At 44.1% G+C, this 26,556-nt stretch overlaps 1 protein-coding gene across 1 annotated transcript in view; it reads right to left on the bottom strand.

Moving 5' to 3' along the window:
• LOC141220808 (SH3 domain-containing kinase-binding protein 1-like) overlaps window positions 1-25,067 on the bottom strand; it is a 34,267-nt gene extending 9,200 nt beyond the window's left edge. Inside the window, exon 1 of the mRNA XM_073666409.1 lies at window positions 25,062-25,067. Coding sequence (XP_073522510.1) covers window positions 25,062-25,067 — 6 coding nt within the window. The remainder of the gene's footprint in view (window positions 1-25,061) is intronic.
• Between the last annotated feature and the right edge of the window lie 1,489 nt (window positions 25,068-26,556).

Genomic DNA, 26,556 nt, shown 5'->3' with positions numbered 1-26,556 from the left:
CATAAATGAATATTTCCCATATGCTGGTAAATCATTGCCTAAATACAGCGGTATTATATGTGCTATTAGGTGGTCTTCATTATTGAAAGATATTAAGAAAATGCAGGCACAACTGCAGCCACAATTACAGCTCAATCATAGGCAATGCTCTGATTAAAGAGAAGAAAAACACAAAAAAACACTTTCATTTAATATTCTAATGTATACAGTGACCCCCATAGATGGTACAGAGCTGACTTGGCTAATGCAGCATAAGCTATCTATTAGATAGGGGATAAATGTAAGATTACTGGGGGTCTGTTCGCTGGGACCTCCACCAGTCATGAGAACAGGGGTCTTATTTCTGCAATATGTGGCTTTCCCGTGTTAGCTTGGATTTTCGGACATTCGTACGTGCATTGGGGGGCGCTGCATGCTGACGTAAGGCGTCACGGTAGGCAGTTGGGCTTTCCGAGGGTACAAATGGTTATAAGGTGGCTAGGTTTTAGAGGGATGGTATGGAGCCGTTTTTTGTCGGAGTTTCATAAAGCGGCCAGATTGGACAGAACACCGGATATTCTGGTTGTGCAGTTGGGACGGAACGATTTGGGGGCAAGGCCCGTGAGAGAGTTAATTCGGGATATCCGTTTTGATTTTTTGAGATTGTGGACTTCGTTCCCGGGGGTTCTGACGGTTTGGTCAGATATAGAGCCCAGGAAGAAATGGCGGGTGGTCAGATCAGAAAAAGGTATAAATAGAGCAAGAGTGAAATTAAATAGGGCCGTGTCTAGCTTTGTGTCAAGGAATGGTGGGATAAGTTTTAGGCACTTTGAGTTGGAATCGGGGGTTGGTAATTTTTGGTTGAAGGACGGTGTTCATCTCAATGATATCGGTATTGATCTTTGGGCCCTTGCAATACAGGAGGGGATTGAAGGGTGTTGGTAGCTTTGGGGCACTCACGAGCCTAAGGTTTCAGGGCTGTTTGTGGTTGGCGGGGGGTGGGGTTCTTGGAGTTGGTACCGAATTGTCGGTGGAAGGAATTGGGAAAATTCCAGGTCTTTTAAATTGAGTGGGGGGTGATCTGGCAGTCGGTTCTGGGCTCTGGACGGGGCTTTACCTCGAGAGCATTTAGTTGGTTGGTCTTTCACGGAATGTGGAAGTTTTTGGTGCCCTTGAGCTGGTGCTGAACGGCTGAGGGTAACATGGCGGTTGATTTTTTAAGTTAATTTAAAGCCAGATCTATTAGCTCCAAGAACCCTCCCTCCATATATATATATATATATATATATATATATATATATATATTCCATTGTTATTTTGTTTGTTATTTGTTGTTTGTTAATAAACGGCCGCTGTGGCCAAATTTATTCAACGAATAACAGGTTGTAGAGTCTTTATTTCAGGGACGGGATCATGGGATCCCTTGGTATGTTGGGAAGAGGGAAGCCATCAGGTAGGAAACCACATTGGCCATAACAGGTCATGCGTAGTTATAGTTGTTCATTAAAGTCAGATGCTTCCTAATGAGTCACGATCACCCATGGGTCAACAGGTCAATAGCAACAATGTCAGAGTGTTAAATGATTGCACACAGTCCTTATAAAACAGCATGGAGCCGGCCCCCCGAATCATCACCGAGGTATTATACACTTTACAAGTCACAAAATATAAGTCCAGCCGTAAGTGGCACAGTATAATGTGTTGGCAAGTAAAGTGACAGGCAAAGTAAGATCAAAGCTGGTGGAGATTATCCTGCAAAACATTATTGGAATTTAGAAGTTAAATTAAAGGGATTCTATCAATTCTGACATCCAAATCAAAGTCATCACAGGTCCTTGTTGGGGTTCTTGCACTTAGGCCATTAATGACATCAGTGTGCAATCAGTGTGTGATCAGTGTGCGATCAGTGTGTCATCAGTGTGTGATCAGTGTACCATAGTGTGATCAGTGTGCCATCAGTGTGTCATCAGTGTGCAATCAGTGTGTGATCAGTGTGCGATCAGTGTGCCATCAGTGTGCGATCAGTGTGCCATAATGTGTGATCAGTGTGTCATCAGTGTGTGATCAGTGTGTCATCCGTGTGTGATCAGTGTGCCATCCGTGTGTCATCAGTGTGTGATCAGTGTGTCATCAGTGTGTGATCAGTGTGTGATCAATGTGCCATCAGTGTGCCATCAGTGTGCCATCAGTGTGTCATCAGTGTGTCATCAGTGTGTTATCCGTGTGTGATCAGTGTGCCATCACTGTGCCATTAATGTCATTGGTGTGTCATCAGTGTGTGATCAGTGTGTCATCAGTGTGTAATCAGTGTGTCATCCATGTGTGATCAGTGTGCCATCAGTGTGCCATTAATGTCATTGGTGTGTGATCAGTGTGCCATCAGTATGTGATCAGTGTGCCATTAATGTCATCAGTGAGCCATCAGTGTGTGATCAGTTTGCAATCAGTGTGCGATCAGTGTGTCACCAGTGTCATTATTGTGTCATAGTGTATGATCAGTGTGCCATCAGTGTGCGATCAGTGTGTCACCAGTGTCATTAGTGTGTCATAGGGTATGATCAGTGTGCGATCAGTGTGCGATAAGTGTGCCATCAGTGTGTGATCAGTGTGTGATCAGTGTGCCATTAAAGTCATCAGTGTGTGATCAGTGTGCCATCAGTGTGTGATCAGTGTGTCATCCGTGTGTGATCAGTGTGTCATCCGTGTGTGATCAGTGTGCCATCAGTGTGCCATTAATATCATTGGTGTGTGATCAGTGTGCCATCAGTGTGTGATCAGTGTGCCATTAATGTCATCAGTGTGCCATCAGTGTGCCATCACTGTGCGATCAGTGTGTCATCAGTGTCATTAGTGTGTCATAGTGTATGATCAGTGTGCCATCAGTGTACGATCAATGTGTCATCAGTGTGTGATCAGTGTGCCATTAATGTCATCAGTGTGTCATAGTGCGTGATCAGTGTGCCATCAGTGTGTCATCAGTATCATTAGTGTGTGATCAGTGAGCCATTAATGTCATCAGTGTGCCATCAGTGTGTCATCAGTGTGTGATCAGTGTGCCATCAGTGTGTCATCAGTATCATTAGTGTGTAATCAGTGTGACATTAATGTCATCAGTGTGTCATCAGTGTGTGATCAGTGTGCCATCAGTGTGTCATCAGTATCATTAGTGTGTGATCAGTGAGCCATTAATGTCATCAGTGTGCCATCAGTGTGTCATCAGTGTGTGATCAGTGTGCCATCAGTGTGTCATCAGTATCATTAGTAACCAAGCAATGTGAACTGAGGTCTAAGATGGTAGACATGCAAGAAATAGGAGCATGTTCACACTAGCAAAAAGAAGCAAAACCTACAAAAGACAAAAATATATCTCATACCCTACCATCATTAAATATAAATGTAAAGCAAAGTTGCATAATAAATATAGGGTACTTAGTGAACTATTTTTGATCAAAAAAAGTATACAAGCCGTCCCACCAGCGGCAAGGTGACCCTAAATTGGGACGGTACCTATACTGCCTATATTAAAAACCTTACTGTATATCAAAGTTGAAGTTGCTTTACATTTATATTTAATGATGGTAGGGTATGAGATATATTTTTGTCTTTTGTAGGTTTTGCTTCTTTTTGCTAGTGTGAACATGCTCCTATTTCTTGCATGTCTACCATCTTAGACCTCAGTTCACATTGCTTGGTTTCTTGTCTTGTTTGCATTCTGTGCAATTTAAGGGCGTGGCATCCCCTTTGTTGAGCTGATTAGTATATATGTAGCTTACCACGGGCCTAGGTGGTCTGGAGTTGGGACCCGGTCCTATTTGTCTACCCTTTTATATGCATTACTTCAACTTTGATATACAGTAAGGTTTTTAATATAGGCAGTATAGGTACCGTCCCAATTTAGGGTCACCTTGCCGCTGGTGGGACGGCTTGTATACTTTTTTGATCAAAAATAGTTCACTAAGTACCCTATATTTATTATGCAACTTTGCTTTACATTTATATTTAATGATGGTAGGGTATGAGATATATTTTTGTCTTTTGTAGGTTTTGCATCAGTATCATTAGTGTGTAATCAGTGTGCAATTAATGTCATCAGTGTGCGATCAGTGTGATATTACTGTCATCAGTGTGTCATCAGTGTGTCATCAGTGTGTCATTAATGTCATCAGTGTGTGATCAGTGTGTCATTGGTGTGTGATCAGTGTGCCATTAATGTCATCAGTGTGTGATCAGTGTGCCATTAATGTCATCAGTGTGTGATCAGTGTGCCATTAATGTCATCAGTGTGCGATCAGTGTGTCACCAGTGTCATTAGTGTGTCATAGTGTAGGATCAGTGTGCCATCAGTGTGCCATTAATGTCATCAGTGTGTGATCAGTGTGTCATCCGTGTGTGATCAGTGTGCCATTAATGTCATTGGTGTGTGATCAGTGTGCCATTAATGTCATCAGTTTGTGATCAGTGTGTCATCCGTGTGTGATCAGTGTGCCATTAGTGTGCCATTAATATCATTGGTGTGTGATCAGTGTGTGATCAGTGTGCCATTAATGTCATTAGTGTGCCATCACTGTGCGATCAGTGTGTCATCAGTGTCATTAGTGTGCCATCAGTGTGTGATCAGTGTGCCATCAGTGTGTGATCAGTGTGCCATTAATGTCATAGTGTGTGATCAGTGTGTCATCAGTGTGTCATCAGTATCATTAGAGTGTGATCAGTGTGCCATTAATGTCATCAGTGTGTCATCAGTATCATTAGAGTGTGATCAGTGTGCCATTAATGTCATCAGTGTTTCATCAGTATCATTAGAGTGTGATCAGTGTGCCATTAATGTCATCAGTGTGCCATAGTGTGTGATCAGTGTGTCATCAGTATCATTAGTGTGTAATCAGTGTGCCATTAATGTTATCAGTGTGTTATCAGTGTGCCATTACTGTCATCAGTGTGCCATAGTGTGCGATCAGTGTGTCATCAGTGTGTGATCAGTGTGTCATCAATATCATTAGAGTGTGATCAGTGTACCATTACTGCCATCAGTGTGCCATAGTGTGTGATCAGTGTGCCATCAGTGTGTGATCAGTGTGCCATTAATGTCATAGTGTGTCATCAGTGTGTCATCAGTATCATTAGAGTGTGATCAGTGTACCATTAATGTCATCAGTGTGCCATCAGTGTGCCATAGTGTGTGATTAGTGTGTAATCAGTGTGCCATTAATGTTATCAGTGTGTTATCAGTGTGCCATTACTGTCATCAGCGTGCCATCAGTGTGTGATCACATGACCAGCGGTGGTGCATGTATGATGATTCCATATGAATTGCACTGAGTGACAGTTGGAAGTGACAGTTGGAATTCCCCAGCGACAGTGGAGGAGATGTCGTCTGACCCAAAGCAAAGCAATAATATGGATGCAAAAGAGGAGGAGATTGTGGTGAGGAGAGAAGGAGTGAAGACTGGAAGACCTTCCCATGACACCTCTGATGATGAGAGGAAGTCTTCAGTCAACAGGACAAAACCACCAGTCCAGAAGAAAGAAGAAGTAGAGGAGAACGTGGTGAGGAGAGAAGGACTGAAGACTGGAAGACCTTCCCATGACACATCTGATGATGAGAGGAAGTCTTCAGTCAAACAACCAGTCCAGAAGAAAGAGGAAGTGGAAGAAAAGGAGGAGGTAGAAAGTCAGATGATGGGAGCCAAGAAGAGAGGAGCCATCTTCATCTCATCGGGGGACAAAAAGGAGAAGAAAAGAAGAAGGATTACATCAGGACAGAAAGCCATGGATCTAAACCAGAAAGCTGAAGAAGCTGAAGGAAGCAGCGGTGTTCGGCCAACCGGCTCCAAAAGCACAGTCTCTGATACTGATACCATCAAGAGGAGATTATTATTCCATCATGTGCTTGGCCAGGGAAGTTTTGGGACGGTCCTGCTGGCGGAAGATTCATCTACCCGCAAACATTTTGCTGTTAAGATCATCGGCAAAAGAGCCCTGCTTGCTGAAGGTGATGAGCGTGTGATGGTGGAGCGACGGGTTTTACAGCTGGCATCTGGGAGCCCCTTCCTTGTCCACGCAGACTTTGCATTCCAGACCAAGGTACAGTATCGATTGCTGGATATTAGGAAATGTCACACGTACCACACACTGCTCTGCCTCATGGACCCCACTGATATCATCTTCTTACATCTCAATGTAGCATGTCCCAAGGTAACCACAGAATATAAGGTTAATGTGACACTTATACACATGGGATATTGTGGCCCCTACTGTTATTAATATAATTCATTGTGGGGCGCGGTACATTGGGAATCATTTATTAAAAGCTTTTACTTTTCCAGGTCAGTTAAAACAATCTTAGCTGATCTCTAATTGGTTAGTATGGGTAACTAGTTTTCTAGTAGGCAGATTTATTAATGAGGCCCAATGTACCCCACACTATAAATTATTGAAAATATCAGATGTAATCACAGAGGTCAATGACCTGTAAAATTCACTTCCCCCGGACCTCATGATTCTAATTGGGTGACTGGTAATATTTGTATCATTTACAGTATTAGCTGGGCATTATCTCGTTTGTAGGCATCAATGCCATGTAGTAGTCTATGGACATTTATATCCACTCTGTGATCAGGGCTGTTACAAAAGAGGCTCGATATTCTTTGTAATATTCAACCTGCTGCTGCAGAACCTCTTCCTGCCGTCATCACCTTCTTGATATGACTTATACATTGCTCTGAAGGAAATTTTTTGTATAAAGTAAAATGTGTTGATATGTTTTTTTTGGACTCTATGCCATTTCTTTGACACTATAATTTTGCATATTATTATCTTGTATAGACATGGGATTTCAGAATAGATTAAATGTATTTAATGTTTGTTATTTCCTGGATGACATTGTATTTTGTGTATACCATGTGGGGGACCCTGTGTACACTATATGTCAGGGCTATTGACTTTTGTGCACTTTATATACAATTTGAAAATGTGTTATTTTTGTATACAAGTATTATCTGTATCTTAATAAAGTTTTTTTAATTAATGGTGGGACAATGTTATGTACTTGGGGTCACTTTTTTTTCCGTCACCATGTTTTCTATGTATGAATATACTGTAATAAAGTACCAAATCCACTGTCTTTGAGTGAAACTTCTTCTAACTTAACCAACTAATGGAAAAAATGGTATTATATTGAGCAGGGGCAGGCTGGGCCAGGGGGCAGAGGGGCACATGATCACCGGGCCGGCCACCAAGCAGCTGTTGAGGGCCGCCCAGCCATCAGCTGCTTTAGAGAACGCAGGGCGGCCCTGTATATGTAAATGTGTACATGTGCCGGCCGGGCGTCTGCAGCGCAGCACAGCAGGCACTGCTCACATTCTTCTGCCTGCCGGAGAGAAGCTTCAGCCGCTGAGCAGTACCGGAGAGCAGACATCTTTGATTCCTATAAGTCTGAGCTCCGGATAGCGCTGGGACAGGAGATTTATGCTTTTTGTAGAGTGTGGAAGTGGCAGGACGCTGTTCACCTCCTGACAAGTCCAGAGGCCGGATCCTGAATGTGATCTATGGACGTTCTGCTGATGATCAGAAAGATTTATTGTAGCAGATGGACCCTTCATGCAGGTTGGGGTCGCGCTGTCAGTGTGAGGTTATCGCCCCTCATCTGTATGAATGTTCAAATCACATCGGACCCGAGATAGAGACCCTGCAGACCTGACTATAAAGACCCCTGCCCAAGACTGATCCTGCACCGACTACAGGACAACACAGATTATATATATATATACCGCCATCTCTACAAAGTGATGTCTTGTAGTTGGTGCAGGATCAGTCCAGGGCCTATATGATCTAATGTCAGTGCACAATATAGAAATATGAATATCAAAAGACTGACCGTCACTTCCAAACAGAAAACAGGTGTGTACAGGCATACCTCCCAACTTTGGAAGAAGAGAAAGAAGGACAGATCGGCAAATTTGGCCGTGCCCCTGGCCACACCCATTTACCATTTCTTATTCCCAGGGCTGGCTCCAGGTTTTCGCAGGTCCCGGGCCAAAGAGTCTCAGTGGGCTCCTTTAACACATACCATGATACGTGACCCACAGATATGGCAGAGAAATCCCTGTGCAAGCCCCCAAATGACCCTTTTCCTGTGCAAGCCCCCAACATTACATCCTACCCTGTGCAAGTCTCTCAACATGACCCCCTTCCCTTTGAAAGCCCCCAACATGACCTCCTACCCTGTGCAAGCCCCCAAATGCTGAGACTTGTAATCCTTATTCCTCACTAAGACTATGTTAATACTAATGATGACAAAAAGTACAAAAAAGTAATAGTACTTGTAGTGCCATACCCTTTCCTACTTCCATTTGCCTGATGACAGAGCTGCTGGGACTTGTAGTGCCCGATCCTACCCGGTAAATAACAGCACATTATAGCCCCTCTCTATATACTAACCCCTTCCTACTGTACTTGCATGATGACAGAGCTGCCTGCATGCTGGGACTTGTAGCTCTGCTCTCCACCCCTAATCTTCACCACACCCCTATGTAATAACAATATTACACTTCTGTCTCCCACATCTCCCTGTCAAGTACGAAACTGTATTCCCCGGCAGCCACATAAAACCACATCTAGGGAAACAGGAAGTTCAAGGATGCAGTGTATGCTAGGAAACGTAGTCCTAGTCCAATCTATATACACCCACTATGCACTTAGCATGCGGTTAGAGTCAGCCATCTTCTCAGTGCACAGTGACAATGCGCTCTCTCACCAGCTGTGGTCAGAAGTAATGAGACGGTAACAGAGTGCACTGTCATTACACATTGTAAGTAAAAAATTAGACCATTGTCGCCCCCACAAGTGATGTCAGATAAGAGATTCAGCAGCCAGGTATCAATTAACTGAATGCTGGACCAGAGTCTCACATATCGATCCGCTCACCTCTGGTTATGTCCTTTCTTTGTAGTAGACCTAGATACATTTAAAAATGTGGTGCAAATTTTGTTTAAAGTCACGTGCAAACGTTGCATGTTTGATGCATTTTTTTCAGCACAAATTTGGCACTGAAAATATGCAACGTTTTGTTGTCCCAGCAAAGTGAATGCAGACATCGCTTATTTTTTTCCTAGCAGATTTGCATCAGATTCAAATCTGAAGCATTTCAATTCTTGCAGCTTTTTTCACCCATGCTAATGAGTGAGGAAAAATACGCAACAAAAATGCAAGTAAAAAACGAGGCAAAAACAGGTGTATTTTATGAAGAGTTTTCCCTGCCAAGACATCAGGATTTGCAACAGAATTTTCTGCTGCAAATCCTGAATGTTTGCACAGAACTTAAGGTTATATGCACACGTTAAGTATTTGCTGCAGATGTTTCTGCACCAAAAATGTGTCCATTGGCAGGAAAACCGCTGCATAAAATCCACACGTTTTTGCTGAAGTTTTTTATGCGTTTTTCTCCACTCATTGGAATGGGGGAAAACACTGAAAGAATGGACATGCAGCAGATATGAAACTACTTCAAATCTGTAATTAAGAAATAAGCAACGTGTGCATGAGATTTCAGATATCTCAATCACTTTGCTGCGTTTTTTGCAGCAAAAAAGTGGGGAAACCGCAGCACAAAGGCAACGTGTGCACATACCTTAAGGTGGTTGTTTTTGTTAAAATCTAAGCATTAGCTAAACGAGTGCACATTAGAAAAACCACAGAAGGAATTGAGAGGCTGCGCTCTGCAGAGCCATACACTGCACTAGTCAGTGTTACCTAGCCTTATGACTAGCTTTAGGCAGCGCACACGCTTTTAGAGGTGCAGTAAAGCAAGGTACGCTGTGCTGTTCTACACCCCTGAGAAAAACCTATGCCAGGAGTAATGGTGGTCACACAAGTATAGGGGTACTACAGAGTTACCTAGAAATGTGGCTTTTTTTTTGTTTGTGTTTTTTTGCAAATCTACACACTCAAGCAAGTCACAATTGAACTCAACAACATGAAACGGGTAAAAGTATATTATATATGACTAACTTATTATGCTGTATATACCAGTATATATCAGTATTGCACATACAGTATACAGGATATATGTCTGGTATATATTATAGTATGACAACAGACATCAGATATTACACTATCACATATTATCTATATATAATATCTAATGTCTGTGCACTTAGTATGTTGCATACAGTATACAGAGGAATATGTGACTGGTGTGTGATATACAATGTGAACAGACACCATATGTCTGTGCGCAAAGTATAAGGCCTCATTCACACGTGTCTCCGGTACGTGTGGTGACAGTTTTCACACGAACTGGAGACACTTACACATGTAGACCCATTAAATGAATGTGCCTGTGCACATGTCAGTGTGTTTCCACGGACCATGTGTCCGTAGGCAAAACATGCTGAAATGTCCATTTTTTGCACACCGTACGGGTCGGAAGATGTCCAACACACGCGCGCACATCTGTGTGTCATAAGTATGACACGTACCGGCGCCTGGGAATCAGCGTACAGTTAGCGCTGTTACGAAGTGCCGGATGCTGGAGGCATCTCTCATCATTGTCCCCTGCTTGCGCTGAGATCAGCCAGCAGGGGACAATGTTAAGAGTAGTATTCTGCTCCTTCTGTCTCCAACAAGTGTAAAAATAAGAATAAAATAAAAAACACATTATACTCACCTGTCCGAAGTTGAAATAATCCAGTGTTCCACGATGTAATCCATCTAACCGACATTTGTTCATCAGCGTGATCGATGGCTTAAGGCGATCACACATGCTGAGGAGCAGAGGAGAATGACTCGCTGCAGCGAGTTCACTGACCAGTGTCCTGTCACTCACTAAGCTCAGCGCAGTTCAGGGGTCCGCTCGCTGCAGAGAGTCATTCTCCTCTGCTCCTCAGCGCGTGCGGTCGCCTCAAGCTACCGATCACACTGATGAAGAAATGTCGGTCAGATGGATTACAGCGTGGGACACTGGATTATTTCAACTTTGGACAGGTGAGTAGTGAGTATAATGCGTTTTTAGAGCTCGTACCTCTTCCATGCAAATTATAAAATACAACTTTTAATATCTGTATTAAAATATTGACAGCCATAAAATAACAAACCACAACATCAGTGCACAATAAGAGGAGGGGATAGTGCCTCACCCTATTTAGGCCCTATCTCACCCTACCTTGCCGCGGAGGTTGGCACCCTATTTTCCTGTACAATGGCGCCCCCGCTCAACGATGACTCTCCCTGGGATCCCTATAACACCCTATATTGACGGCCAGTGGGGTACAGGGATTCTTAGTGGAGAACACACAGTTTCTTGTGACAAATAGAAACAATGCAAAAAATGCTCAAAAAGTTTTTATATATCTGCAGCCCTGATCAGTACAATTTGACCACAGATACAGAAGGCTGCATGAATATAATCAAAGCGCATAACATGGATCAATTTTTAAAATCTTGTTTGCTCTAAATCATGCCACATAAAAGGGGAAACGTGTTGAGTTGTACAGGCATTGAGTCATATATGCACGATATATTTTCATTCATGACATGTAATCTTAGTTGTGGAGGCATTAAGTCATATATGTATAGATTTGGTAATATATTTTGATTCATGACAGTTAAACAGTGGCCATGAGCTACATATGAATTGCCTTGAGCTATTTGGGCATTTAATTGTGGTTACATCTACTAAGCAATATTTATTTGTATTAAATGGATCCCTGGTCCAGGACAATTTATTAACTGAGATCATGAGCTATATATAAACTGATCGGGCATTGAGTATTATCTTGAAACTAGACGGTGGCCCGATTCTAATGCATCGGGTATTCTAGAATATGTATGCGGCCGACCGGGCGCGACTAATCAGCGAAGCAGTGTTTAAATGGGTTGTGCACTACTTTAAATTAACCCCCCAATGCATCCTCCCGGGGGCCCCTAATGAATTCTGTGCTAGTGAGGACCGGGGAGCGGCGCTGCCTGTGCGGGTACTTCCGCAGCGAGCAGCTGACCTCCGGCTACATCCGGTACTTCCGGCTACATTGCGCTGACCTCCATGCGGCTACAGTAGGCAGATCAGCGGCTAGGGCCCCTGATCTCCCGACGGCAAGTGTGAAGGAGGGGTGCGGCGCCGCCTTGGCCGCCGGTCTGGGTACTTCTGCTGCGAGCAGCCGGGAGATGACCGGCTAGCGCCGGTCATCTCCCGGCTGCATCGCTGCTGACCTCCATGCGGCAGATGAGCCGCTAACAGCCGCCATCTTGTTCTGAAATCCCGCGTCGCTGATTGGCCGTGGCCGGACCAATTAGCGACACGGGATTTCCTGGACAGACAGACAGACGGGATAAGCCGATTATATAGTAGATGGATCCTCTGTCCATGTCATGGAAATTAAGTAGTGCACTTTAAGATTTATCCTTCTATGTGGCATGATTTCGAGCAAGCAAAAAAGATTTTAAAAATTGATCCATGTTATGCGCTTTGATTATATTCATGCAGCCTTCTGTATCTGTGGTCAAATTGTACTGATCAGGGCTACAGATATATAAAAACTTTTTGAGTATTTTTTGCATTGTTTCTATTTGTCACAAGAAACTGTGTGTTCTCCACTAAGAATCCCTGTACCCCACTGGCCGTCAATATAGGGTGTTATAGGGATCCCAGGGAGAGTCATCGTTGAGCGGGGGCGCCATTGCACAGGAAAATAGGGTGCCAACCTCCGCGGCAAGGTAGGGTGAAATAGGGCCTAAATAGGGTGAGGCACTATCCCCTCCTCTTATTGTGCACTGATGTTGTGGTTTGTTATTTTATGGCTGTCAATATTTTAATACAGATATTAAAAGTTATATTTTAGAATTTGTCTTGAAGAGGTACGAGCTCTGTGAATTGTTAGATTTGTTGGTACCGTAACTACACTGCTCAAAAATATAAAGGGAACACTCAAATAACACATCCTAGATCTGAATCTGAAACAGCCTTCCATGTGCTCGCCAGAGGTAGCCTGACTGCCATTAGGTACCGAGATGAGATCCTCAGACCCCTTGTGAGACCATATGCTGGTGCAGTTGGCCCTCGGTTCCTCCAAATGCAAGACAATGCCAGACCTCATGTGGCTGGAGTGTGTCAGCAGTTCCTGCACGATGAAGTCATTGACGCTATGGACTGGCCCGCCCGTTCCCCAGACCTGAATCCGATTGAGCACATCTGGGACATCATGTCTCGCTCCATCCACCAACGTCACATTGCACCACAGACTGTCCAGGAGTTGGCAGATGCTTTAGTCCAGGTCTGGGAGGAGATCCAGCAGAAGACCATCCGCAAGCTCATCAGGAGCATGCCCAGGCATTGTAGGGAGGTCATTCAGGTACGTGGAGGCCACACACAATACTGACCCTCATTTTGACTTGTTTAAAGGACATTACATCAAAATTGGATCAGCCTGTAGTGTGTTTTTCCACTTTAATTTTGGGGGTGACTCCAAATCCAGGCCTCCATTGGTTAATACATTTGATTTCTATTGATGATTTTTGTGTGATTTTGTTGTCAGCACATTCAACTTTGTACAGAAAAAAGTATTCAATGAGAATATTTCATTTCATTCAGATCTAGGATGTGTTATTTGAGTTTTCCCTTTATTTTTTTGAGCAGTGTATATAGATTGTTTACTGTGATTTTATAATGTGTTTTTAATTTTATTCTTATTTTTACACTTGTTGTAGACAGCGGGGGCAGAATACAACTCTCAACATTGTCCCTTGTTCGCGCTGATCTCAGCGCCAGCAGGGGACAATGATGAGAGCTGCCTCCATCACCCATCGCTTGGGAACAGTGCTAACTATACCGCTGATTCCCAGGCGCCGGTACGTGTGTTCCTGCTGTGGCATATGGGCAGCACATGGTTGCCACACGTATGCCACACAGGGAGACACGGACATCTCCGGTACTGTTTTTTTCCAGTACAGGAAATATCAGGACGTGTGAAAGAGGGCTAGCACATACAGAATAATATATTACTTGCATATAGTACTGTTATACAAACATCAGATGTTATACAGGATACACATTGTTGTATGTATATTCATATATCTGACAGTGTGTATACTGTATAACATCTCATGTCTGTACACAAAGTATAAGGGTATGTGCACACGTTTAAGCACCACTCCAGCGTTTGCTTGTTCTCAGCACTGGAGTGGCGCTTTAAGTGTAAGCCCCCTGCCCCTGGTCATATACTCATCCTCCAGCATCTTCCCCGGTTTTCAACACCGCTCCGGTCCAGCGGCGCCATCTTGTGAGTGCAGCTTCTGAGTGTCCGGAAGTCAGAAGTTACGTCACAAGCTCTCAATACAGGTCTATGAGAGCCAGAACGAGGCTCACATAGACTTGTATTAAGTTGTGACCTCCAGCGCACTCCTTGAAATACAGGAGCTGCAAGCAGGTTACTTTTCACAGGAAACAAACGGGCGCGGTGTCGAAAACTGATGAAGGCTACAGGTGGGTATCAGACAGGGGGCAGGGGACTTACATTTAAAGCACCACTCCAGCAATGCAATAAAAAAATGCTGGAGTGGTGCTTTAAGTATTTGGTGCAGAAACTTCTGCACCCTTTCTGCATCTCTTGGCAGAAAAAATGCTGCATATAGTAGACACGTTTTTGATGTGTTTTTTTTACTTGCGTTTTTATTGCAGATTTTTCAACACTCATTAGTATGGGTGAAATCTGCAGCAAAAATACTTAAAAAATTTACATGCTGCAGATATTTTGCCCTTCAAGTTTTGTGACGAATATGTTAAGAAAAATCTGTCATAATTTTGCAATGTGTGCACAGGTCCTAACACACAGGATAATATATGACTTATACAGTATATACATTGCTGCATGTTTATACAGATATATCACAATGTGTATACTGTATAACAGCTGATGTCTGTATTATTCTTTATACTATAGTGGTATACTATGTGCAAAGATATACAATGAACTATGCACTGGACTGATCATTCCTGCACCTGGCACAGGATATACTATACAAGTGCTTCTCACAAAATTAGAATATCATCAAAAATGTAATTTACTTCAGTTCTTCAATACAAAAAGTGAAACTCATATATTATATAGAGTCATTACACACAGAGTGATCTATTGCAAGTGTTTATTTATGTTAATGTTGATGATTATGGATTACAGCCGATGAAACCACAAAAGTCATTATCTCAGTAAATTAGAATACTATATAACACCAGCTTGAAAAATGTTTTAATGTTTTTAAAATCCGAAATATTGGCCTACTGAAATGTATGTTCAGTAAATGCACACAATACTTGGTCGGGGCTCCTTTGGCATCAATTACTGCATCAATGCGGCAATGTGGCATGGAGGCGATCAGCCTCTGGTACTGCTGAGGTGTTATGGAAGCCCAGGTTGTGCTGATAGCAGCCTACAGCTCGTCTGCATTGTTGGGTCTGGTGTCTCATCTTCCTCCTGACAATACCCCTTAGATTCTCTATAATAGATTCTCTATGGGGTTAAGGTCAGGCGAGTTTGCTGGTCAATCAAGCACAGTGATACTATTGTTTGTAAACCAGGTATTGGTACTTTTGGCAGTGTGGACAGGGGCCAAGTCCTGCTGGAGAATGACATTTCCATCTCCAAAAAGCTTGTCGGCAGAGGGAAGCATGAAGTGCTGTAAAATGTCCTGGTAGACGGCTGCGCTGACTTTGGTCTTGATAAAACACAGTGGACCTACACCAGCAGATGACATGGCTCCCCAAACCATCACTGATTGTGGAGACTTCACACTAGACCTCAAGCAGCTTGGATTGTGGCCTCTCCACTCTTCCTCCAGACTCTGGGACCTTGATTTCCAAAAGAAATGCAAAATTTACTTTAATCTGAAAACTATACCTTGGACCACTGAGCAACAGTCCAGGTCTTTTTTTCCTTGGCCCAGGTAAGATGCTTCTGGCGTTGTCTATTGGTCATGAGTGGCTTGACACAAGGAATGCAACACTTGTAGCCCATGTTCTGGATACATCTGTGTGTGGTGGCTCTTGAAGCAATGACTCCAGCAGCAGTCCACTCCTTGTGAATCTCACCCAAATTTTTGAATGGCCTTTTTTTAACAATCCTTTCAAGGCTGTGGTTATCCCGGTTGTTTGTGCACCTTTTTCTACCACACTTTTTCCTTCCACTCAACTTTCCATTAATATACTTGGATACAGCACTCTGTGAACAGCCAGTTTCTTTAGCAATGACCTTTTATGGCTTACCCTCCTTGTGGAGTGTGTCAATGACTGCCTTCTGGACATCTGTCAAGTCTGCAGTCTTCCGCATGATTGTGGAGCCTACTGAAACAGACTAAGGGATCTTTTTAAACGCTTAGGAAGCCTTTGCAGGTGTTTTTTCTAATTTACTGAGATAATGACTTTTGTGTTTTCATTGACTGTAATCCATAATCATCAACATTAACAGAAATAAACACTTGAAATAGATCACTCTGTTTGCAATGACTCTATTTAATATATGAGTTTCACTTTTTGCATTGAAAAACTGAAATAAATTACATTTTTGATGATATTTTAATTTTGTGAGAAGCACCTGTATATAACATGTGATGTCCAGTATCCATACTCAGGGTTGATCAGTCCAGTGCAGGATTCTGTATTGTGTCTCTGGTCACTCTGAGGTATAGGGACAGAGATTTATTGCAGCAGACTGAACTTTCCTGTGGATCTGATGACGCTGGAGCCGATGAGCTGGCACTGACAGAGCGACCCTGAGGGTTCAGACTCCTGCAATAAATCTCAGGGGAAATCATCAGAGCGGCCACAGACACAATCCAGGACCCCACACAATACAGGTCCCGGCCCTGTATTTATCAGCAGGTGAGCAGCGTCCTGCCATCTCCTCACCACACAGAGAGCTGAAGTTCGTACTCACAGATGCCCCCTGTCTGTCCCGCCCACATGCTCCTCTCCATCAGTAAGAAGATGCAGCCACACTCCCTCTACTTCAGCAGACGGACGCACACACCATTCAGTGGACGTGTTTGCTCCACTGTGATGCGACCGGCCTGCACTTACTGTATACAACAGCATCAACCCACCAGTGGCCTTAATCAGCTGCTTAATGACCGGCCCAGGGGGCATATGCCCCTCTACCCCCTGACCCAGCCCTCCCCTGCTCACATATGAGTGAAGTGACTGTGTGATGACTGCTGGAACCTGCAAGCAGAGCTGAATCCTGACAGTGAGTATATTACACACTGTTAGGATTGGCATGCTACAGGGCTTCATTTTATAATTAAAGGGTTTGTTCAGGTTTGAGATGAAAGTCTGCAGTCACAGCACATGCAGTACACACTTTTAGGAGTCTCCCTTGCACAAGTATGCGATTTGTATACTTCTGGCCACATTCTGACTAGACGTATCCATCCTCACTCAATTCATTTTCATTGAGTTAGGCCACACATGTCTAGTCGGCATGTGACCGCATGTATGAAAATCGCCGGCACAAGAAAATCCTGACAGTGTGCAGTGCACTGTTAGAATTCAGAAGCCTGCAGTCACATAGAGTGACTGCTGACTCACCACAAACTTGGACAATCCTTTTAATGCTTCTAACATAAATAAAAATATGAGAATCAGTACTGAGTTAGTATCACAAATAACATTTACATCCAGGTACCTTATAGATGATGTTGTTTCTAGTCGTTCTCTTTCTTTTCTTCTTCATCTTGTCCAGACTCCATGATGAGTTTTCTCATCCAAAGCTCGTCTCTGCAGACTTCTATCTTCTCTGATCTTCTGCAGCACATCCCACACGATGCCCTTAAAGATAACAATGGCATTATAATGCTCCTGAATAAAAATATGTGTCCTATGCTGAACCCCTGAATAAATAATTGCCCCTCACTATATTCCCGGCATGAATTATCACCCCCACACTGTCCCTCCTATGGTACATGCTCTGTACACTGCACTCTCCTTTCCATACTGGGCCCCTTCTTCACACTGTCCTCTCACACTGTGTCCCCCTTATAGGGCCCAGTGTCTATACTATGCCCCTGCACCATACTCTCCCCCTCCTTGGCTTACAATCTCTTCCTGGCTATGTCCTTACACTGTTCCCCAATGCTTACCCCCAACTACTCAATCTCTATTCTGTGCCTTCTCATCACACTGCTCATCCCCTCCTTGGTATACTGTCCCCTCCTGGCTGTGCTCTTACACTGTCCCCCTATGGTACCCCCTACACTACTCAGTCTCTATTCTGTGCCCACTCACACTTTTATCCCCCCCTTACTGTCTCCTCGCACTATTCCCCTCAATAGTCTCCTCACACATTTACCCCTTCCTCCTCATACATTTACCCTCCCACTAAACAATACTGCCTCCTCACACATCTCCTCAACTCCCCAAACTGTGTCTGAACCCATCCCATCACCCTCACTGTCACGCCAGGTGTGGGAAAGTCTAGTGCAACACAAAGGGAAAAGGGAAAGGGAGTCCAGACTCTAGGGAAAAGGGGGAAGGGGAGACCTGCTAGTCTGGTCTAGTGTCACCTTGTCTCAACTACCCTCCCTATATTGGCTCTTCATCAATCGCTACACGGGTGCCTCGCCCTGACTTTCCCTGGCGTATGGCTAAGGCTAGGGACGGGAGGAGATGAGCACTAGTAGATCTCCACTAAACTCTATAGACAACAAGGGTAGTCAAACAGGGGGATATTGCTTAGCTTTTGACGACTCCAGACAAATGCACACATGGCCTCAAGCTCCAGAGAGGACGAAGTACTGCTCTTGCTAAAGCCTCACAAGTCGTAATGAATATCGCTGGCACCTCCCTCTCAGACACACCAGGTATTTATACACCCAGCCCAGCGAGCTAATTAGCCAGAGGGAGGTAGTCGCGGGGTCCTAGAGACAGCCAGCCTCTAACAAGATGTCTGTAATGCCAAACGTTGAGATCTCCTGCAACCAACTGCAGGGCGACTGTCTGTCACCTCTGACACACCCGTGACAGTACCCCCCCCTCTACGAGTGGCCTCCTGGCACTCAGGACCGAGTTTCTCAGGAAAAGAGGTGTGAAATGAGCGAACCAATCTGGGAGCGTTCACCTCTGATGCTGAAACCCACATCCTCTCCTCTGGACCATAGCCTTTCCAGTGCACCAAGTATTGTAGAGAATGACGTTGGACACGAGAATCTACAATCCTCGAAATCTGGAACTCCAAATTAACATCAACCATTACTGGGGGCGGTGGTAGAGGCGAGGGTTCAAGAAGTTCCACATGTTTTTTAAGTAAGGGCCTATGGAACACGTTGTAGAATTTAAGGGCCTGAGGAAGTTCAAGACGAAACGCTGCTGGGTTAATGACGGCGGTTATTTTATAGGGACCAATAAACCTAGGTCCCAGCTTCCAAGAAGGAACTTTCAATCTTATATTCCTGGTAGGCAACCACACAAAGTCATTCACATTCAGGTCCGGACCTTGCAAGCTTTTTCTGTTAGCCATACATTTATACCTGTCTCCCATGATCTTTAAATTACTCAGCACACCCTGCCATACTGAGGAGAGCGATGAAGCAAACCGTTCCTCCTTAGGAACTCCTGAAGCTTCTCCCCCACTAAAGGTATCAAACTGTGGGCGATAACCGTATGCACCGAAGAACAGTGACATGCCAGTGGATTCTTGACGATGATTATTAATGGCAAATTCTGCCAGCGGTAGGTAGGATGCCCAATCCTCCTGATTTTCGGAAACGAAACACCTGAGGTAGGTCTCCAAATTCTGATTGACACGCTCGGTCTGTCCATTCGACTAAGGGTGGAAGGCAGAGGAAAAGGACAGCTGCACCACCAGTCGAGAACAGAATGCCCTCCAGAACATGGAAACAAACTGGGTCCCCCGATCTGACACCACATGGGAGGAAACCCCATGAAGCTTCACAATCTCATTTATGAACACCTGAACAAGTGTATTGGCATTTGGAAGTGCAGGCAATGCGACAAAATAAACCATTTTACTGAACCTATCTAGTACCACCAAATCCACCGTTTTGCCTGCAGAAACCAGTAGGTCAGTAATAAAATCCATGGACAATTGTGTCCATGGCCTACTAGGGATAGGTAGCGGAAGAAGAGTACCAGACGGATGGGTATGCGAAACCTTAGAACGCGTGCAAATACTACAAGCAGCTACGTGTTCAATTACATCCTGATGCAACCCGGCCACCAAAAACGACTAGCGAGGAGGTCTACCGTTGCCTTACCACCTAGATGCCCAGAAAGCACAGAGTTATGATGTTCCTTAATTACTTTGCAGCGCAGATTGGATGGTACAAATAACTTTCCTGAAGGGCAGGAGGCAGGGGCGTCCCCCTGTGCCTCCAGCACCTCACCCTCCAGTTCAGGATAAAGTGCCGAAATGAATACACCTTTCTGTAATATCGCGGCAGGGTTCTCATGGTCACCACCACCAGTGAAACTCTGGGACAAAGCATCAGCCTTGACATTTTTGACCTCTGGATGAAAAGTGACAACAAAATTGAACCTAGTAAAAAACATGGACCATCTGGCTTGCCTACGGTTGAGACGTTTAGCTGACTGGATATATGACACGTTCTTATGGTCAGTAATAACAGTAATAGGATGGACAGCCCCCTCCATCCAATGTCGCTATTCATCGAACGCCAATTTGATCGCCAAAAGTTCCCTATTACCCACGTCATAATTTCTCTCAGCCGAAGACATTTTTTTTAGAAAAGAAGGCGCATGGACGCCATTTACCAGGGGACGAATCCTGAGACAACACAGCCCCAACCCCGACATCAGACACATCAATAAAGAGTTGAGAAACATTGGGTTGAATGAGTATAGGTGCAGTGGCAAAATGATTCTTTAAGGAAGAAAAAGCCTGGATGGAAGAATCCGACCATTTGGAAAAATCAGACCCCTTCTTAGTCATGTCAGTAAGGGGTTTCACAGTAACAGAGTGATTCTGGATGAATTTCCGGTAAAAATTAGTAAAGCCCAGAAAACGTTGTAGAGCCTTCAGGTTCTCGGGACGTTCCCAGTCAAGGACTGCACGGATCTTGTCCGGATCCATCCGAAAATTCGAAGATGACAACAAGTACCCCAAAAACTGCACCTCCTGAACAGCGAAAACACATTTTTCTAGTCTGGCTTAAAGTTTGCTATCCCTTAATATCTGGAGTACCTGCTTAACATGCCCCTGATGAGTCTCAAAATCAGTGGAGTAAAGCAAAATATCGTCCAGATAGACCACCACAAACCTCCCTATCAAATGATGGAAAATATCATTTATGAAATTCTGGAATACCGCAGGTGCATTGGCCAAACCAAAAGGCATAACCAGACTCTCGAAATGTCCTTCCGGGGTATTGAACGCTGTTTTCTATCCGTCCCCTTCTCTGATTCTAACCAGGTTGTAGGCTCCCCTTAAATCCAACTTGGAGAATACCTTAGCTCCCACAACCTGGCTGAACAAATCAGGAATCAGAGGAAGAGGGTATGGATCATGGATGGTAATTTGATTTAATTCCTGGAAATCTAAACAGGGACGTAGACCGCCATCTTTTTTCTTCACAAAGAAACCTGTAGCCACGGGCTAAGATGAGGGTCTGATATGTCCCTTCTCCAGACTTTCCGCAATGAAATCCTTCATGGCTTGTCTCTCAGGGCCAGAAAGATTATACAGTCTGGACTTAGGTAGTTTAGCTCCGGGGGTCAGGTTAATAGGACAGTCATAAGCAAGATGAGGGGGCAAATCCTGACATCCCCTCTCAGAAAAAACATCCTCAAAACCAGACAGAAAAGCAGGTAATATTTCCGTAGAGACAGTAGCAAGGGAAATATCTAGACAGTTGTCATGGCAGTAATCTCCCCATTCAATAATCTCCCCAGTTTTCCAATCAACCAACGGATTATGTTTAACAAGCCAAGGGATACCCAAGACAATCAGTGTGGGAAGATTGTCCAGAACATAGCAAGGGATGATTTCACAATGAACTGACCCCACACTCACTTTTACATTATGTACAATCTGAGTAAATGCTCTCTTTGCAAGGGTCATCGAGTTGATGGCGAATATGGAAATAGGTTTATCTAAAGTACAGCAAACAAGACCATGAGTTTTCACAAACTCAGCATCCAAAATGATGACTCCGGCTCCACTGTCAGCAAACAGAGAAATTTTTTCCCCACAAAAAAAAACATGCCTTTTTTCTTGTGAATCTCCGGGGAGATGTATGATGCAGATACACCCCCTTACTGCATGGGTTCTTCCACCTCCCCCAATACTGGTTCACCCCCAGACCGCTCCCCTGGCAGAGATACACAACCCCAACAAGAAGGCCCCGGAGAAGGTGGTCTCACCTGTCAATCCCGAAGGCGTTTATCAAGACGTATGGCCAAAGACATGGCAGCCTCCAAGGACTGAGGGGTTTCATATACTGCCAAGGCATCTTTCAACCTTTCAGTAAGCTCCTTACAAAATTGACTTCTAAGGGCTGAGTCATTCCATTTGGAATCCGTTGCCCATCTGCGGAATTCCGAACTGAATGTTTCCACTGACCTATTTCCCTGCTTAAGGCGACGTAGCCTAGACTCAGCCAAGGCGACTCGGTCAAGGTCATCATAAATGAGGGCCAGAGCCTCGAAAAACCCCTCCACAGACTGGACACAAACAGAGTCCTGCGGTAAAGAAAACGCCCATGACTGAGGATCTCCCTGTAATAGAGATATCACAATACCAATCCGTAGCTCCTCATTACTAGTGGAGTAAGGATGAAGTTTAAAGTATAATTTGCATGCCTCCTTAAATACAAAAAAACGTATCCCTACCTCCTGAAAACCTGTCCAGGAGGACAACCTTGGGTTCAGGCTGGACCGGCCTACCTGCAGAGACCTTCAGATTGGCGACCTGTAACCGCTAATGCTGCTGCTAAGCCTCACAGCGGAAGTCATTCACCTCCAGAGGCAGACTGTGAAACTGCTCTGCGAGCTCTGCAACTGAACCCGTACGTAGGGAGAAAGGAAAAAAAAAAGGTCCACGCCCAAAAACACACAGAGAAAGAAAAAAAAAAGGCAGATTTTTTTTTTCCTTTTCAAAACGTGCTCGGCCGGTGATAATGTCGTGCCTGGTGTGGGAAAGACTAGTGCAACACAAAAGGAAAAGGGAGCCCAGATTCTTAGCTTTAGACGACTCCAGACAAATGAACACACGGCCTCAAGCTCCAGAGAGGATGAAGTACTGCTCTTGCTAAAGCCTCACAAGTAGTAATGAATATCGCCGGCACCTCCCTCTCAGACACAGCAGTTAATTATACACCCACACGAGGGAGATAATTAGCCAGAGGGAGGTAGCCGCTGGGTCCTAGAGACAGCCAGCCTCTAGCGAGTTGTCTGTAATGCCAAATGTAGAGATTTCCTGCAACCAACTGCAGGGCGACTGTCTGTCACCTCTGACACACCCATGACACTCGCTCCCAATACTGTGTCCGCATACATTTTCCCCTTGCTCCTCATACTATGTCCACACTCATCCCCCCACTAACCATACTGTGTCTGCACCAACCCCACACACAGTAAATGCACTCACACACACAGTAAATGCCCTCACACACACAGCAAATACCCCCCCTACAAGCAGTAAATACACCCCCCAGGCAGTAAATATCCCCCTGCAGTAAAACCCCTCTGAGGCAGTAAACCTCTGACTGGCACCATGCTTGACCCGAGCCTCAGTAATAACAGGGCATCCCCTGTAAATGTCTGAAATAAAATTACATTGAATATTAATTAAACAAAATGTACAGCAGTCCTTTAAATCTCCGTATGCCACTCTAAAGAAAATCATTATACATAACCGCATATTTAAATAACCCTCCACAGGAGCACAATTATGATCCCTAAGGTGTCATTTGTCATTAGAGGTGCCTCATATGGTCGTCAGCTAGAACATTGAAAAAATGTTGGGACATCTGAAATGTAATCCCTCTTAAATGGGAAATGTATACTATCAACCTTCCATTTATCCTGTTGCCTATAGTTATACTGACCTATTCTGTAGTATGTGTGTAGATATTGTAATCTTTTGGCAACTTTACCTGCATATAAATATACTTATACGTTTTTCTGTGCTACAGCGCTATGTGCTGCTTGGTCTGGAATACGTGAGCTGCGGGGACTTTAACACCTTCCTACTGACGAAGGGGCGGCTTGACATCCCCAGCGCAAGGTACATTTTATGTTACCTACAATCCTGATTATAACTGTACATAAATGTCTAGGGTTGGTTCTGTTCACTTCGGTGCTGTATTATATGCCTTTGGGTTCTGGTGCTTTTTATATCAAAAATATTGTAGACTGCAGCGACAGAAACCTGAGTGGCTTCATTATTCATCAGTGGGATCTGGCAGGATTTGTTGTATGTTCTGTATATAGTCATCTTGTTCTGGTTGATCATGTAGATAATATTGGCTGGATCTTGGTGTTTCTTGTCTTCTCCTCGGGAAGCTACACTCATTCATGTCTTTCTGTCAGATTCTATGCCGCTGAACTGGTCTGTGGAATCCAGTACCTCCACTCCAAGGGCGTCATCCACAGAGACCTCAAGCCCGAGAACATCCTGGTGGCTGAAACGGGCCATATTAAGATCACAGATTTCGGTCTCGCAATTGACAACATGCATGGAGACCGAACAGCCACCGAATACGCTGGAACACCGGGCTACATGGCTCCTGAGGTGCAGACAATAGTGCTTTCCTATTTAATTTTCACAAAAATTATAGTCCATGGGGTGTTAACATTTTGACCTTTCTGTTCTCTCTTCCATGATAGATTTTTCCTGGCAAGGAGTATAACGCCGGAGTAGACTGGTATTCTTTTGGTGTCATCTTAAAAGATATGGTTACCAGTGAGTGTACGTTCCATCTGACACTCGATGAGGCATCCTCCGGCATTGATGACATCATTAAACAGGTCAGTATAACTCCAAGTTATTAGTACTAGGGGTTGTATAATATTCATTTAAATGGTGATGTCGTGAGAATGTTTTATTGTCTCTACCACTTACCTTCATGGGTTTTACTTTATTGTTTTTAGCTCCTACAGAAAGATCCAGCCAGACGCTTAGGAGTCCATGGTAACATCAGAGAGCAGGTGTTTTTCCAGTGTATTGACTGGGTCTCTGTGGAAGCCCTGAAAGTGCCTCCACCACACATCCCTGTAGTAAGTATATGTCCAGATCACATTGCACCATCATCTCTGCATAGGGGAAACAATGATGGGTAGAGAACACTTATTGAAAGCTGATAGTTGTTTCTATCATTTTTTGGTGTTGACTTTCTGTTGAGTATTATTTACCGCTGACACTAACATTGTTAAACCAACATCATCCAGAGCTGCTGGTCCTGGTCTGATGGTTCAGATCATTTCACTTTTCACTTTCAAGTTAATGTGGACATCATCCTTCTCCAGAAGGATTAAGATTTTGGTAATTTTAGTGCAGTTTAAAACCAGGAATGTGATAAAAAGTCATATTCTTAATGTTATGATTCTTTTTTTGTTTTATAGCCAACTAAAGCTCATCACCGTTCTCGACCACACCATCTGGAGAAATTAGAAGCAGCGGAGGCCAAAAAGTCACCTCTATCAGCAAAGGACCAGGCCATGTTCAAGGGATTTTCTTTTGTCAACATGGAAACCCTTGACAAGACACCAGCTCCATAGTCACCAGAGCGAGCTGTCTTCCTCAGCCTCCAGAAGACCTTGAAGAACCGAAGAGTGAACATCACTGATCATCTGGAAAAACTGCTGGAATGAAGATAACCATGGACACATCACTGAGGGACCCCAAAGACAGACTCTAAAGATGGAGAAGCCAGATATTGTAATCATATGCTGGCGGTAAGTATAAGCGCCACAACACCTGCGCTTCACTATAATCATAGACATGTGCAGAACTTTTTACACTAACCGGTAATTGGGTTTCTTCTTGCTCATGACAGCTCCATCTTTCGGTGCTGTCTTGGGCTGAGAAGAAATAACATGGTGTGCGATGGCCGGCTATTAAGGGGAGGAAGGAGGCCGGATTTTTTTTTTAAACAAACATCATTGCACATGTCTATGATCATTTTTACCATTACCGGTAGTAAGATTTCCTCACACTCATGAAAAAGCTGTCATGGGTGTTGGGAAAAGGTGTGTGATGGCCGGCTATTAAGGGGAGGAAGGAGGCCGGATTTTTTTTTTTTTTTTTTTTTTACAGGTGAGCATAAAGATGACAGTGGATCCCAGTGGAAGAAAGAGATGCCAGCAGATCTACTCATATGCTGGCGGTAAGTATAAGCGCCACAACACCTGCGCTTCACTATAATCATAGACATGTGCAGAACTTTTTACACTAATTGGTAATTGGGTTTCTTCTTGCTCATGACAGCTCCATCTTTCGGTGCTGTCTTGGGCTGAGAAGAAATAACATGGTGTGCGATGGCCGGCTATTAAGGGGAGGAGGAGGCCGGATTTTTTTTTTTAAACAAACATCATTGCACATGTCTATGATCATTTTT

Source organism: Phyllobates terribilis, unplaced genomic scaffold (assembly GCF_046119375.1).
Source record: "Phyllobates terribilis strain yellow unplaced genomic scaffold, ASM4611937v1 Scaffold_304__1_contigs__length_2301189, whole genome shotgun sequence".
Taxonomy (NCBI): Eukaryota; Metazoa; Chordata; class Amphibia; order Anura; family Dendrobatidae; genus Phyllobates; species Phyllobates terribilis.
The sequence above is the reverse complement of the archived record's forward strand: the minus strand, read 5'-3'. Positions and strand labels throughout refer to the sequence as shown.